Source organism: Mycteria americana, chromosome 6, assembly GCF_035582795.1.
Source record: "Mycteria americana isolate JAX WOST 10 ecotype Jacksonville Zoo and Gardens chromosome 6, USCA_MyAme_1.0, whole genome shotgun sequence".
Classification (NCBI taxonomy): Eukaryota; Metazoa; Chordata; class Aves; order Ciconiiformes; family Ciconiidae; genus Mycteria; species Mycteria americana.
In genome coordinates, this window is record NC_134370.1 from 50,379,224 (window position 1) to 50,395,864 (window position 16,641).

The 16,641-nt window shown below is 39.1% G+C and overlaps 1 protein-coding gene across 1 annotated transcript; it reads left to right on the forward strand.

The window, feature by feature from the left end:
- The first annotated feature begins 4,464 nt into the window (after positions 1-4,464).
- On the forward strand, positions 4,465-16,641 carry CHRNB4 (cholinergic receptor nicotinic beta 4 subunit). The gene is made up of 6 exons (XM_075504182.1): positions 4,465-4,519; positions 9,160-9,305; positions 10,101-10,145; positions 10,272-10,381; positions 13,446-14,418; positions 16,501-16,641. Exons 1-6 carry the CDS (start codon positions 4,465-4,467, stop codon positions 16,639-16,641), a joined length of 1,470 nt encoding a protein of 489 aa, XP_075360297.1.

Sequence of the window (16,641 nt, forward strand, 5' to 3'; positions counted from 1 at the left end):
TGATTTCTACCAACAGTTGTTTTGCGTGAGGACCTAGCTAGGCTTATCCAGCTGATGGTTACGGGAACTACAGTGCCAGTTTTGTTTTGCCTTGCAGATTTTAAATCAGGACACACTACAGCACTGTTAAATGAAGCTGCAGCAGTACAACTTAACCCAAAAACATTAGCACCAGAATGGCTGAGGTATCACACATCTCTAATAGGACTGTAAGTGCATTTGTAAGGAAAAAAAATTCCAGGAATGCAGAATGTTAGCTCCAGCACAGCTGTTCTAATGAGCTCAATTGGACAGTGGTGAGTAGGGAAAACTATGATTTTACCTGCAGGGGACCATGCTGGATATTCGCAGAAGTTACTTGTGAGAAGTTCTGTTTTTCAACCGATCAGAGAGCAAAGCATGCCTTGCTGCTGATGAGATGAGCCAGGACCTTGGCAGACATCATTAAAGTTCACTCAGACGTAAGGTGCTAGAAAAACAAAATTTGCCATTAGTTGACATTTTCTGTAGCAATTTTCAACCAGAAGGTGACAGCTGTTTTGCTAGTGCAACAGTAAGTCAGTCCTATATGTTCTGCAAGGCCAGTATTTAACAAGCTGATCTAAGTCCCTTATCAGTTCGGTTTAGCCATGAGCTCAGCCCTGAACTTCATTTCAGTGTCACATCTTCTGGAAACTAATTGTGGCTTTCCACCTGGAAGCATTTATTTTTGCAGCAATCTCCCTATACGTGTGCCTGTCTCATTAAGGAGGCCAACTGCACCCCAGGTTGCTTCCACTTTGAAAGCTCCAGCATTTCTGACTGGTTCTTTCCTAATGCAAGTGGCAGCTTGAAATCACCATGATAAATTCACAAAAGGGGACTGCCAGTTTTCCTGGGCACTTGGACATCTTGCATTCCTCACACATCTAAGAGCTCTAATACCATAAGGCATACAAAGCATTACAGCACCAGGAACAAACCCCCAGCCAGTTCAGTGGATGGCTCTCTGCCATGCTATTCCTGTGCTTGCACAGTGCATTAACATGCAAATCCAGAATATCACATATGCTAATCTCTACTAAAAAGACTTTTCATTTCAGGAACTCGACTTAATGAACAAATGGAATCCTGCAGCACCACTGTGGGAAAAACAACTGCATAGCACAGGTGATCAAGGAAGACCTTCAGTGATCTGTCAGAATGAAGAAGCACAAGTGAATGGCAAAGGAAGGAATACGGCCAGAGAGAAGAAAACCAGCTGTGGTAATTTTCCCTGTCCACCTCAGCTTCAGCAGCAAAAATAGTGCAATCAGTGAATGATCTGTGACCCTTTGGCTCTGTGATGGTCCACTGCTTTGGTGAAGCAATCCCAACCTGTTTTGTTATACCTTGAGCTGCTACTCAACTCTCAAGCATCAAGCAGCGTAGATGGTACAAGCGCAGTGACTTCAGGGTCCATACATCTGTTACTCTTGTAACTGCTGCAAAAGCACAGAAGCTGGGTTGGCAGATGGAAGATTTGCCTTTGAGGAGAAATAGGTCAGATATCAGAAAGTAAAAACAGAGAAACAGATGCAGTCTTTCTTCCCCAGCAGACTGGTACTTTGCTCAAACATAGCCTTAGTAACTGAAGGCACAGCTCCTTGAGAGCAATTCTCCGTACATTATGAAAGACAACATTGTCCAGCAGGCTCAAGAGTGTAGCAAGGTCTCTGACCATAAAAGCCTCTGACAAGGTACAAGCCAAGCACACTGTAGTGAGAAGCAAGAGGTGGAGGGCTCAGCATAAACACTTTGCTTGGGACACACCTCCTAGCGTTTGTGACTATTACAAGAGGGTAATTTTCTGTGGGAAGGCTCCATTTCTACATGCAGAGAAATAGTGTTATATTTTCATGCAGTTAGTCTATTCACATATACTCACTAGGATTGCACTGGCTTTTTTCATCCAAGTAGATGTCCCCACAATGACTGTTCTCACTGAAACCATTCTCCTCCCCCTCAGCTCCCACACTATTTTGAGGTAAGAATTCCTATTTAGAATCATAGAATCATAGAATGGTTTGGGTTGGAAGGGACCTTTAAAAGTCATCTAGTACAACCCCTGCCTGCAATAGGCAGAGACATCTTCAAGTAGATCAGGTTGCTCAGAGCCCCGGTCCAACCTGACTTTGAATGTTTCCAGGGATGGGGCATCTACCACCTCTCTGGGCAACCTGTGCCAGTGTTTCACCACCATCATTGTAAAAAATGTCTTCCTTATATCTAGTCTGAATCTACCCTCTTTTAGTTTAAAACCATTATCCCTTGTCGTATCACTACAGGCCCTACTAAAAAGTCTGTCCGCACCTTTCTTATAAGCCCCTTTTAAGTACTGAAAGGCCGCACTGAAGTCTCCCTGGAGCCTTCTCTTCTCCAGGCTAAACAACCCCAATTTAAAACAATTCCAGCTAACAGATAGTGAATAAGAGGGAAAAGGAAGTGATGGAAGCACAAAAAAAGACTTAAAATAACAGGCAGGAGCTAGCACAGGGGATCTCTGATACCAGGCTGGACCTAATCATTAAGATAAGCAACCAAACCAGCACATTTATGTTGGTATGGCTAACAATAAGGCACCAGTGTGCTGTAAAAATTTTTTGAGTGTACAGAAATCATTAACCATCAATTCCTACATAGTCCACAGAACTTTTTATCATCTGAGATGTTTGCATAGCATTAAGATGCAATAAATCCACCTCTAAACAAACTGATCACATGTATGTATATAAAAGTTCAGTAGTTATAAGAGATCAAAGTTTTATATTTTTTAAAGTTAAAAACACTACAAAACCTGAGAGATTACAACTGAGGGTGTTATATTAAAGGTATATTAAAGGAAATTGTTTGAGATTGCAGGTGAAGAAAGGTGAGAACGTACAAGCCATCGTTCTCATGGTAGAAGGCTGTGAGCTTTTTAAAGAACTACTGGGAATCCTCAGTGGAAGGTATGGTATAGTTGACATACGTTGAGTTTTCAGAGTAAGGGAAGGCAACAGCACAGTCCACTTCATCAAAGCTGACTTGTAACAGCTTGTTTTATCCAAATGGAAGTCCATGCAGTGCATGCTTTTCCATTTGTCTCACTGAATCCATCCTCCTACCCTAAAGAAATGAGCCAAAAATAATAAATAGACTGTTTAGAGGAGTTACATAGATTGTAGATAGTACCATTACCAAAAATTTTAGTAGAGTCTCTTTATGTATTGGGCTACCTCTGACGGCAGCTCCTTTAAAGACAACGAAGTTATAACATACTGGCCTATTTAGTGAAAAAAGAAGGTGGCTAAAACGTTTAGGGAGAAGGCAATGAGCTGTTCAACACTACACTGACAGCTTGCCTAAAAACAGCAGCAGGTGACCTTCTCCAAATAACCCCAGTCAGGTAGCAACTGTGCTAGATGCAGAAGTCTGGTATGTTATGCTGGTAAGCCAGGAATGCCTCCATCCTAGCCAATGGTGTTAGACTGTTGGGAGATGAGACAAGAGCAGAACTGCATCCTGTGGCCAGCTGAAGCAGATAGGAACCTGAATATGGAGATAAAACAGTATTTAGAAGATTTGCACCTTTTTTTTCTATCCAGGGACTTCAGCCTGTCCCACAGTGCTTGCAAAGGGCATGCAAGCTCTTCTTTCCCCTTCCTTCTACAGAAATCTTCCCATGGCAAGTCCCAAAACACGTGATACTCTATACTCTGCTGAACCCTTCAGCTGTAAAAGGTAACTTCCATAGAATTTCTACAATTCTCTGGAGTTATAATAGCTATTGCTATTTCTCAACAGGCTGCTTTAGCTTTCTTTTTAAAATCCTGTCAAATTCTAATGACAACAAATTCTCTGTTCCTCTCCTACTGCTCCCAAAAAGCCATTTGGAGTTCTACTTTAGAGAGATCACGTGTGGACCTTGAAGTGGAAAAGGGTTAGCAGTAGACAATTAACTTTTTCTCTTGACACAGAAAATTACCCTCTGCCAGGCCTATAATTTATTGACATGTCCTTCACTAACAGGTCTTATGGCACAAAGTTGTAACCAGCTCTTCCCACACAGCTATTCCCACCCATTGCACTTATTAACCAGAAAGCCTTCTAAATGTTATCTAGTAGCAAGAATTAAGCAGTCGTGTTTTGCAGATCATGTTCCTTAGCTTGCTCTTTCATTTCCTCTTATTCAACATTATCACATTATGTTCCCTCTTCTTATGTGCTTTTCCTCTTCACAAAGCTCTTTAAACAGCTGCAAAGGGGGAGGGACCATTATGCTCACGAAAACTCCACTTTGCAGAATGCTTCTGCCAGGTCCTACTGTCTGTCTCTTTCCAGGCATTTAATACCTCCAAGATTCAGGTTTGCTTTTACATCTCTTCCTTGTGCATCCCTGACAACAGAGCCTACTGCCAGCTGTCTTAATTGAAGAACAGTAATCCACCTCTTCTTGTTATTGCCATGAGGAATACGTACACCCTCTTTCTCTTTGTAGTGGGCTCCTTTTATTTTAACGGTAAGTGATCTTTTCTTTCAGAGACAGTTTGCAGAACAATGACAGCTTTTGGGGCTAGGAGATAGGACTGTGATATAAGCTCTCAGACAATTTGTAACTATCACCTCAGTAGGTTGCAGACTTTAAGAGGATGCATGAAATTGATTATTTTAGTGTTGTTTCTGGCTTGTTTCGGTATCAGCAAATCCACTACGATGGATATGGACAGACAGTAAGTTGGACATAAAATGACAGAACAGTAGGAGATGACAATGATAATCACTAAGTAATATCCCTTTAGATGCTCCCAGGATCATCTGTGATGGGAAAAGCAGGTATTGTGCTGAGAGTGAAAAAATAAAAAATGAACCATGACATGAGCCATAAATAAGACAGATCTCATCCCTCTACAATTATTGGCTCAAGTTCATATATTTTGCAAAGCTCATACTTCCTAATTGTTTGATTAGTATGTAAATAGTTGAAATTAAGTTGAAATATGTAAATATATGCTAAAAAAAGCGCAAACATACATTAAGAACATTTTCTTTAGTCCGCCAGGATTTCTTACATATGTTTTAGCCAACACACACAGCCCGACAGCAGCATGAAATAGTGCATTTACCATGGGAGCTTCTTCCCATGGAGAGACTCCAATGAAGTGTTCAGAGTGAAACTGGCTGAAATTGAACTGAGACAAAAATCACATCTTTCCTATAATTACATATTCATCCCACAGTTGTGTTGTTTCTTCAGTCACTGAAAGGCAACTTCAGAAAACATCTGCTTTGTAACAATGAAGAGTGAGGGCCTACTTTAGATTCTTAGATTACACACCTTTAAACCATCAGTATTTCCTTTTTATTTGCAGTAATTGCAGTGTAGAAATTAAAATAGTCTTTAAAATACAGCAAATTCACTACTACTTCCATGGGAACAATAAGAGTTGCAAATCAGCGTGTGTTGTTCTAAGAGGTTATATAAATCTTTTTACTCAGGAGTATGCTGAGAAGTAACAACATCACGAACTAATTTCAGAGAAGATAATGGGGTTGTCTTATAGCTGCTTCTTGCTCTTTACTAATTACAGATGGGAATTTGGTATATCACCATTGTCCACATAAGATATTTGTGAGAGAGGAAAGAACAAAAATGATACAATATATTATTTCTAAACAAATGCTATTTCAACATTTATTAAAATAACTGAAGTCAGGGAAAGGGAGGAAACATGCCTTATGTTAAATTTTGCAATTTAGACAGTGATAACAGTGCATTTGCCTGCATTTGTCAACATTGCTCCTTATTCTGTTCTGTGGAAATCACTCCAATATATTTGTCATTACACTGAAAGTAAACAACATAACACAGGATGAGTAGTTATTTCATTTTATATATTTAAATTAGACCATGTAAAAGGGAAAGTTTGCACAGGGGAGTGAATGAAGTCTGTGGTTTTTTTTTCTTCTGCTGTGAAATTGGAAGCATCCTGATGCAATTTTTTTTTAATCATCATAATCCCCCAGAGAAAACAAACTTACTGCAGAATGTGTACTGCAAGTTATGTGGCAATTTGCTCTCCTTGTCATGGAGAAGATGTCTAGCATATTCGGTGAAGCTAAACAATTTCCTTAGCTCAGGATCCACCCCAGTGTGTTTTTTCTATTACTGCTTTCAGTACACAAAAATACTCCACCCCCAAATTAGGACTGCTTCATCATTCTTGTTAAAATCATTTGTCTAAAAGCATCGGTCTACCCCCTGCAACATTTCTGGTGATTACTGCTATTTGGAAAAAAACAGTTTGCAAGGGAAACGGTGCACTTCTATTTCTTCCAACTCTGAGAGGAAAAAGAGGAGTTTCAAATGCATGGCTACTGACGTCATGAAATGCATATAAAGATGAACTTGAATGCCTGGTAATTTTGTTCTCATTAGGTGCCATCTGGTTAATATGTAGATTGGCAATGGAAAATAAGTTATAAAAATTATACAAGAATCACTCATTTTTTACACGTTATTCACAGAGAGATTGGATTTAGCAACCTTTAAGGCAGTCCACTGCTGACATCTAGTGGTATTTGATACAGGCATCTGAGTGAGATGAGAGAGTAGCCCCTTAGATCTTTATTTCTGGTGATTAAGTTATTTAAAGGTTGGGATGGGATGGCAATTTTATAAAGAATTATTCATTACAGGAACACCTTCCCTAAGAACAGGTAATAATTTCTTAAAGGGATTCATTATTCAACAAATCATCTTTTATAATTAAGTTGTGGCCTGTCATTCATCTGCATAAAGTTCATTGACAGAGTCAGTACTTTGAAATCTGAGCTGTTCTCATCAGACATGCAGACCCCACAGAATGTTTTGAATTGCAGACCAGACGACTATGATTGCTAAAACCAGGTTTCAGAGAATAGGATTATTATAAATTCAGAATTAGCTTTCTGCAATAGTCTGCAGTTTCTACTTCTTACTCGCTGTTTAGCAAATACTCCATATGATAGAATATTTACAGAAAAAGACGGCAACACAGTGAAAACATATTTAACAATTCAAACAAGAATTCACTGTCTTTGCTAGCAGCATTCAGTGACCACTGCATGAAACAAACCAAATGACAATTTATTTATATTTGAATTATAGCCATCTGCTTATGTCACTTACATACACAACAGCAAGAATGTTTGTTAAAAAAACCCAAAACAACACAATAAAATAACCAAGATTCTCTCTTTAGCTACCACGAGGCTTCTCACCTATCCTTACAAACGCAGAACGATTCATTCCTAGAGTGCGGCCCCATTTTCTTCACAGTATCAAATTTAGCTCTGTCTTGATTGTAATACACAAGAAAAAACAGAATCTGGAGTTTAGCAAGGATCAGCATAGTGCTAGCTTGATAAGCCTTTGATTAGGCAGGCTTACACTGAGAATAAATGTAATATTAAAATATCACATGGTACTAGGGCTTTTATAATGACTTACAGGGAGGTATCAAGCAAGTGTGAATCCAAAAACAAACTGACCCAACAAACACAGATGTATTCATCCAAATTTGTTTTCCCAAATGGCTTGGGAAGTATTTGAGAAGCCTATTCTGAAGACAATGTTATGGTTAAGTATATGTGATGAAATTTGTGCTACCAATGCCATAGCATATGCTGGTCTTAAAAGAATTAAAACAAGCCTGGTGTTTACCTCAATCTTTCCCCAGAGCTTGAGTAAAAGCTGTTCTTACACGTGAAAAATCTGTTCAATGATGTTTCCTTTTATGTCTCTCCACTTTCTGACTGGATCAGAAACAGGAAGTTCTTATAGTATTTTTTTAATCTGAGTGGAATTCAGAAATACCAAGTTTCAAGAGACACATGTTCCCCCTAGCAACTTACAGCCCAGTTCACATGGAAACTAGGCACCTTCTAGAAATGCACACAAACTTTGGCTGCCTATGTGATCCTGGCCTTTTGATGTCTGCCTTTCTCTGGATCTCATGGATATGCTACAACATAAAAAACCAGAATAAATTAATGTACCAAAAATTTCAAATACTTGCATGGCCAGTGGTTTTTACTCTGCGGAACTGCTGTGGGGAATAATGAAGCAAGTATGATGTAGGGACACTATCCTCATTTCTGCAATATCTAGGGTTGAGTTAGATGCCCTTTCCTATGGAAGAATCACTCTATCAATTGGATTAGAATCTGTTTTCATTAACACCTGTGTCCATCACTGTCAGCTGTATAACACAACACAGAATTACTTGACATACAGCAGAATCTCTCTGGGTCAATTCTGTTGGCAGGATGTTGACAGGACCTTAGTCATCAGCATTATTGTGTGGTCAATAGTGGTTTGAAAAGTGCACTAGAATGGCTTTAAAAAGCACATGCAAGAAGATGGGAACAGGTGCTGTTACCTCTGGGGTTGTGCCATAAGCTGTTCTGCTCCTTGAGGAATGTTCAGGCTTGTTTGATAGTACCCTGCAGATGCTGTATTTTGCAGTCACTGAACTCCAGCTTCAGCCATCTAAGATTTACGATATTTGTGCTAGTCCATAAATCAGGTTTTGTTTCCACATAAAATAAGGCTTATGTACCGCCTCAGGTTTTCAAATAAAATAATTCTGAAACAGAAACATCACTAGCTACCAAAGAGCTCCCAATCATTAAAAAACCCTTATGACTCCTGCAGCTCATCCCCTGGTTTTCCCTACACAGATCAGAGTCTTTCAATTTGTATGTGTGCCTGCAACTCTGTCTCCTACAATACTAGAGAGAAGTCACAGCCGGACTCCCTGCATTTGGATCATTGAAACGTTCTTGCTCTGTTATTAAGAGGGTGGTTTGCTCCCAGTTTCTATTTCTGAATGTACTCCCAAAAGTATCTATCAATTTGAGCTTCACATTTTGCTGTGAAAAAAACCAAAGGGTTCTGATTTATCTGGTTTGATCTACGCTCTGTGAAATACAGTCAACTTCAGCAGAACAGATATTTGTGCAAGCACCATATCCTTCTGTTCACACAAGCCTACAGTCTTTAGAAAATCAAAAGCCCTCATTATTGCATGAAGATGATCTGATGCACAGAAATGCTGTGATCCCTATATCATGTCACTTGGTTTCCCTTCTATAATTCTGTTATGTGATGTTTTACAGGAAGCACTGCAGCAGATGCTGAAGAAAAGCTAATGAACCACCTACTGAGTCCTGACAGGTACAATAAGTTAATTCGACCAGCTGTCAACTCATCCCAGTTGGTATCTATAGAACTGCAGGTTTCCCTGGCACAGCTCATCAGTGTGGTAAGTTCAAATTAGGCTATGCCTTTTAATTCATTACTATCTGCACAGTGCTCTAAGTAAAAGTCGTATTGGTATTACTATGTCCCTGTTATTTTCTAGTTTACATAATAATACTTAGTAGGCAGGGCCCATACATGCGATTTACTGGTTTTATACTTCAGAATGCAGCTACAACAGGGAGATCAATCTATGCCTAAGCAATAAAGGACAGCGGCCAGATATTCATCCAATAAAATTCCATTGATCAAAAAATCAAAATCATTCCACTGATTTCAATACAGCTACAGTTAAGTTACACCAGGTCAGGATCTCTCCTGGACTGTGTACACAATGCTAAACCATCTTCTGCTGTCTGGAGAGACAGCAGTTCCATGAAGCAGAGCCTGCCAGCTGAGAGCTTATGCGGCAAACCTTACATAAACCTCACACAAGTTAATCTAGAGCTTCCTGGTAGTCAAATGGGCCTTCTGTTTCAAATCAAATCCACAGGAGGGGGAAAAAAAATCAGCTCAGCAGGGTGGTGGTAATTGTTCCCAAATAGCCACACTCACTCCAGTCACAACTGTCCTTGTTAAAAGCCACTTGGAGCTCTACACTTGTGGGGTTACTATTTATCTTCAGCATGTGCACAAGACTGGCCATCCTACCAGCAGAGAAATGCCTGTCTTGAAAAACACTAGGAGAAATCATGCTGCACAGTTGGAAATATCCTCAAAAGCCTGCTGAATATATCTTATTACTGCAATAAAGTGAAACACTTCAGAGGACAAGTTTTCTCTCTCTTTTTCCCTGTAGAATGAACGGGAGCAGATCATGACTACAAATGTCTGGCTGAACCAGGTAACCAAACCCACAGAGGCATGCTCTTGCAAACCACAAATGCGACTGCTTTCACTCCATCACAGTGATTGTTTTGTTAGTGCTGGTCTGGATACTCCCATCACTACTGTACAATTCTTCTCTTAGGAGTGGATTGATTATCGTTTGGCTTGGAAGCCCTCTGACTATGAAGGAATAAATAAGCTGAGAATACCTGCAAAACACATCTGGTTGCCAGACATTGTGCTTTACAATAAGTAAGTAAAACTTCTGTAGTTTATGCAGACAGGGAACAAAATTTTAACCAGGTATCAAGAAACAAGCATCAGAACCAATGAAGTAGGTCTGATTGATAAAATTCTAAAATCGATCTTTGTAACTTTTAGCAAGTATCAAGTGTATCTGACTGGGGTACTGCCCGCAAGGATAATTTTAGTAAAATCAGGGCTCTGGTTAAAGAAATTCCAGCAGACCTGGAGCATGTCTGCAGTCTGAGCTATTACAATACCAGAGGATCTGTGACAAGGTTCACAATTGAGACACAGCTCTATATCAAACTAGATTATATGGAAAGCATGAATTGTAAATACAAGTGCAGCCATACACTGGTCATGTTTGCAAGAAGGCAAGACATCTGGAATTCTATCGGACATCTTAGATTCTGAGCTACATTTTTGTCTCCTACTTCTTCTTCCCCCCCCTTCCACCACAGACTCCAGGACATAAATCCATTACAAAGTTCACATGTACCAGAACTCCATGATTTAATGTTCATTTACATAAACAAATTATGTTCTATTTTCATAAAGCATTAAAAAATCAATTATAAGAATACATAATAAATCTGTCAACATTTGACCCTGTTGCTTTACAGTACTGAGAAAAATAAAAGCTTGGTGCTGGACCATGCTTCAGTTCTTTCAAACAAACAGCTAACTGCCAATTTTGTTTTGTGGGGTTTTTTTTTTTTTTTTGTTTTTAAGTCTCTAGCAAAGCCTTGAAGTGGATGATATCAAGCCTTTGGGAAAAAAAACACCAAAACTTATAATATACTTTTATGATACTTTGAAAACCTATTAATTCATGAACACATGATGGTTTATGAACATATACAGATGAGAAACCTAGGAAGTTTATATATAACTGAGTTAAGTCCCTGGAATCCTACTACTGGAAATCAGATTTGAGAAATACTTAGAACTATTGTATTAGACACGAAATAATTCAGCCAGTGGATTAGGATGTACTCTGTCTGGCCAAACCTTGTTCTGGTAAATTGTGCCCCCGCCCTCTGCTTCTTTCTTCCTTACTCCCCAAGTGATGCCATTTAATGGATTGTAAGAATGGAAAGAAACAGTTCTACAAGGCTTCTTAAATGTACAGAAACAAGCTTTTAGCCTCACCGTATTGGATTCTTACATTAGTAATAAGCTTCAAATGAAAATTTTAGATAAAGGACAACCCCCTGTGACTTTCTGCTGCTGAAGCAGTGTTTCATAGGCATCAGTCAGTTCAAGAAGGTGCTAAGGAAAACACAAAGAGCATCCCCATGCCCCACAGCTCTGTCCATATGTAGACTGTGCACAGGACTGCAGAAGCACTGAAACAGCACCAGCAGCCAGCCTCTGTCCCACAGCTGAGCCAGGGGCAGCCAGCAGAAGAACCTACATATTCTCAGGTCTACCAGTACATTGTACAGCGCACAGGTAAATCTAACTCAGGAAGATACAGACATGTGAGAAATAAGATACAACTTCTTTACTAAAAAATAGCAATTTTATTGGCAATGAACTAATGACCCTTGTATGCTGTAGCCGCTCCCGCCTGCATCTGGTTGTTTCACTGACTACATGAATTAGCTATCAGGGTCTCAGCTCAGTGTCAGGCACCAGGGTTTGCAACATGAGACCTTTCCAGAGCCAAATGTAACTGATCTGCAGAACAGCTACTCATGTGCCAGGACTTGGATACTTGTAGCACTTCCCTGCTTAGGAAAAAATCAACTTTAGCACTGAAATAGCTCTATTTTCCATGATGTCTTGTCAACAAACAAGTGATTCATTAGACTTTTTATTAACTCTTAAGGAGCACATTTCCACTCAAATAAAAGGGTGCTACTTAACTATAGTCAGTTGAACTTCATCTGTTTACATTTGCAGTGATTTTTGCAGTTAACATACTGTCTTCAGGTTATGTGCATTTCTTTACATAGATATTTATTTATCAAAAGGAAGGCATGTGGGATGTATCTAGTCCAGACTCTTCTTTGCAGTCTAACAAAGTGGCTAACCAAGTTTTTAATAAAAGCGATTGATCAACTACATAGAACAAACCTTTGAGTTTCCTCATCTGTCAAGAAAGACAGTCACTAACTGTTGTTCCTTCCTACTGTTATACTTTCCTTTGGCAGCCCGATTGGCTGAGTTTGAAAGGTGTTGCATAGCACTCTTGAGAACATGCAGTGAATACACTCAGAAACACTAAATTTCAATAATATTTATCAGCAATTGATCACTTCACATTTCTACCTCAGGATACCTCATACATTAAAGAGCCCTAAGTTGTTTGCCCAGAAACATTGGACAGGAGAAGATCTTGACTAGTGGCTGATACTGATCTTCTCCCTGAATTAAAGGGCCCATCATAACATAGAAGACTCTCCTGGTGGAAGTTCGGTAGTTGGAGGAGATACAAAGCCAAGATTATTTGTGAGCACTAAGAACACTGTGGCTTGTCTGTTCCGGTTTTGCAATAAGTATACATTAACTGGAGTGACATAATAAATTATAAACCATGTAATTACATTTCCTCTGCCTACACTCTCCCCGCATTTCTAACTAACACAGCTCATCCTTATTTCCTCGTCCAAGTCATTTAGGAGTGTTGCTGTGTGCTCGTAGCAGTGGCTGTGTTCCAGATCAAAGGTGCCTCCATTTTCATGCTGGATGATCCCATTTTTACTCAGCCTTCAGAGATGTAGTAAGCTTTAATTAATTTAACAAACATTTACAAAATACTTTGAGTTCTTTGGATGAAACAGAGATGCATATTTATGATTTAATAATAATTTTATAAAATCATTTTTTAAGTATTGGACCAAATATCAATTCTCTGATTCAGAGAAATGCATACATTAATCTCCCTATCAAGTTATAGCTCCCTACAACATAGAGTTCAAAATCAAAATATTACTAAACTTTGATTCTAGAAACAACTGAGGCCCACAAGACCAAGAATGTCAGAGCTCTTCTGTTTTGAACTAGTTTTTCCTCTTAATGTTTTATTATCTTCTCTCCTTTTTCTTTCCTCTTGTTTCATTAGTGCGGATGGCACATATGAAGTTTCGCTATACACAAATGCAATTGTAAAGAATAATGGAAGCATTCGCTGGTTGCCACCAGCCATTTACAAGAGTGCCTGCAAGATTGAAGTTAAGCATTTCCCATTTGATCAACAAAACTGCACATTAAAGTTCCGGTCTTGGACATATGATCATACAGAAATTGATATGGTGCTTAAAACTTCCATGGCAAGCATGGATGACTTTACTCCAAGTGGAGAATGGGACATTGTAGCACTCCCAGGAAGAAGGACTGTAAATCCTTTGGACCCCAGTTATGTTGATGTGACATATGACTTCATTATTAAAAGGAAACCTCTTTTTTACACCATCAATCTTATCATTCCCTGTGTGCTAATTACATCCTTAGCCATCCTGGTGTTCTACTTGCCTTCAGACTGTGGTGAAAAAATGACCTTATGCATATCTGTATTGCTTGCCTTGACTGTGTTCCTGCTGCTGATTTCCAAGATTGTCCCTCCAACATCTCTAGATGTTCCACTGATTGGGAAGTACCTCATGTTTACAATGGTACTAGTGACCTTCTCAATAGTTACCAGTGTCTGTGTACTCAATGTCCACCATAGATCTCCAAGTACTCACACTATGCCCCCTTGGGTAAAGCTGGTTTTCCTTGAAAGACTCCCAGCCTATCTGTTCATGAAGCGTCCAGAAAATAATTCTCCACGGCAAAAGCTGTGCAACTGCAAAAAGACAAAAGCAGAGAATCCTTGTATGGACCCAGCTGACTTCTACAAGAACTCTACCTATTTTTTGAATACAGCCTCTGCCAAAAAATATGATATGAAAATCACTGAGACTCTTGACAATGTCAGCAGTCATCGAGATTTTAGGTTAAGAACAGGCATGAAATTTTCTCCTGAAGTCCAAGAAGCAATTGATGGAGTCAGTTTTATAGCAGAGCACATGAAAAGTGATGACAACGACCAGAGTGTAAGTAAAAATGAGAAATCATCCCGGTCTTTCCAAACTTCATCTCCTGTCCTCCTCTGTAACACACTTTTTCAGAAAGCATATTTGAACTCTCTAGCTATTCTGAAGTTTTTAGAGAGATTCTAGCTGTAGCTTATAAGAGGAAATAATTTTTGCCATTAAAAGAACTTAATGAATAGCAATTTGGTAAACACCGATACTCTCCTGGAAAGTAACATGGCTATTTCTACAGAGAGAGAATGTTGATTGTGCACTAAGTCATGAAACACTCTTGAAAAAGCTGTGTTGTCACATTGAAGTAGTGTTTGGCAGCGGAAAAAAATAATATTCAGTTCCAGGTCAGAAAAAGAGTATTTTTCCCCATCATATTCAGTAAGACTGTGACTCAACCCATGGCCAGGCCATGTTAACCAGAAACAAACTACCTGCAGCTCAAGCATTTATTTACCTAACTGGGCATAGAGAGAGGATTTAGTAAAAGTGATTAAATGCCTTTGCAAACACCCACTCTGGGCTAAGATATCTGTCCAGATGTGGCAAACACAATGGGCAGGATTGAAATCCTAATGCCAGCAGAGCTGACACTTCTTTCATTTGAGTTAAATCAGACTTGTTATTGGCTATGAGAAGTACTTTATCCAGGACGCATTTAAGCAGCACTGCTGCTGCCCTGTTCACTTGCCCTACTCATGTGCTACTAGCTAGCACGCTAAAGCTGACATAAATACACTGTGCATAATGCTTGGAAAAACTCGGGTGGTTCAGAGTTTTGTTTAGACAAGCACCCACAGTTAGGAAAAACCACCCTCATACCTACCAGTGTCCTCTCTCTGACCCAGATCCCAGTCAGACTCTAGGTTCTCTATTCCTGCTGTGCTCTCCCTCCCTCAGCCAAGCAGATTAAATAAAGTCTGGTTTCTGATCTTGCAAAAGTCCCTTGAGGAGCATGCTGCTGAGTAGTTCATGTTTTCTATTAGCTGAAATTACTGTCAATATAAATAAAGAAGATCAGCTATTAACATTAGACATGAGCTTGTAAACATTGAAACTGACTGAACAGAAGCAGACTTCATAGAGCAGAAAAAAAGTTTTCTAATAGCACAAAAATTCTTGCAAGAATATGTTGCATACTAAAGGATCTACAAAGCCTCCACTTGATATTAAGAACAATTTTCAAGTGTATTTTGTACAATAAAAATTAATTTAATGCTTTTCACACAGGGTCCTCTGATATTACATATCACTTTTCTAGATTCGTAATTTTAATCTCTGCTTTCTTCCTTCATTATCATGGTCTGATAACAACTGTTCACGTACATTTACTATAGTCTGATTTCAGAAGCACACAATTCCCATTAGCAGCAGTGGAAATTAAAAGTGTGCACTGAAGGAAAAATATGTAATGTTCTAATATAAGACATGAGACAATTGACAAGCATGGTAAAGTCATCGAACTGAGGATATCCCACATGTAACTGGAATCAATGTTAGAGGAAAAAATGATCATTCCTGAGATGCAAATGAAGATTGACGTATTCCATCTTTACAATAATAGCCTGATAGTCACTTCAGTTTGAGAACAGAATCTAAGGCCATGACTTTCACAGACAACATATGCAAGGCAAAAAGGGATTTTAATAAAAGCAACAGTATTAATATGCATTAAAACCCTTGATTAAGATGACTGCTGATAAGAAAAGAACTCTGAAGCTAACCTTGTTTAACAGCAGTAAACATAATCTATTTTTGTCCACTGAGATTAATAGCATCTGCAAACTAAAATTAAAGAAAAAAATTCCTTAATTGGATTATTCTGTGGGTCCTTCTGGACTGGCTTCCACCAGGCAGCCACACTCAGTACCTGATGCATCCAAGACAGCTAAGAAATATTTACAGTATTTTTCTCCACTGCCCAGAATGATTGTAGGAGAAAAATCCCTTAATAAGCCTAAAGTAAGTTTATTCCCTGAACCTTGAGATCTGTTTCCTTTTATTTTTGTAAACAAAAACTTGGCACTAGCAAGAGGAAGAGCAAAAGAATATGACAAATTGCTAATATCTTTAATTGGCTTTTTCTTCCAGGTCATTGAAGATTGGAAGTATGTTGCCATGGTAGTGGACAGGCTGTTTCTCTGGATATTCGTCCTTGTTTGTGTCCTGGGGACTGTTGGATTATTTCTGCAGCCACTTTTTCAAAACCACACTGCTGCCATGAACCCTTAG

Coding starts and splice junctions, on each gene's coding strand:
- CHRNB4 (XM_075504182.1), top strand. CDS start 4,465: ATGAGGAATACGTACACCCTCTTTCTCTTTGTAGTGGGCTCCTTTTAT. Junction 9,306..10,100: donor TGGCACAGCTCATCAGTGTG/GTAAGTTCAAAT, acceptor TTTTCCCTGTAG/AATGAACGGGAGCAGATCAT. Junction 10,146..10,271: donor CAAATGTCTGGCTGAACCAG/GTAACCAAACCC, acceptor TTCTTCTCTTAG/GAGTGGATTGATTATCGTTT.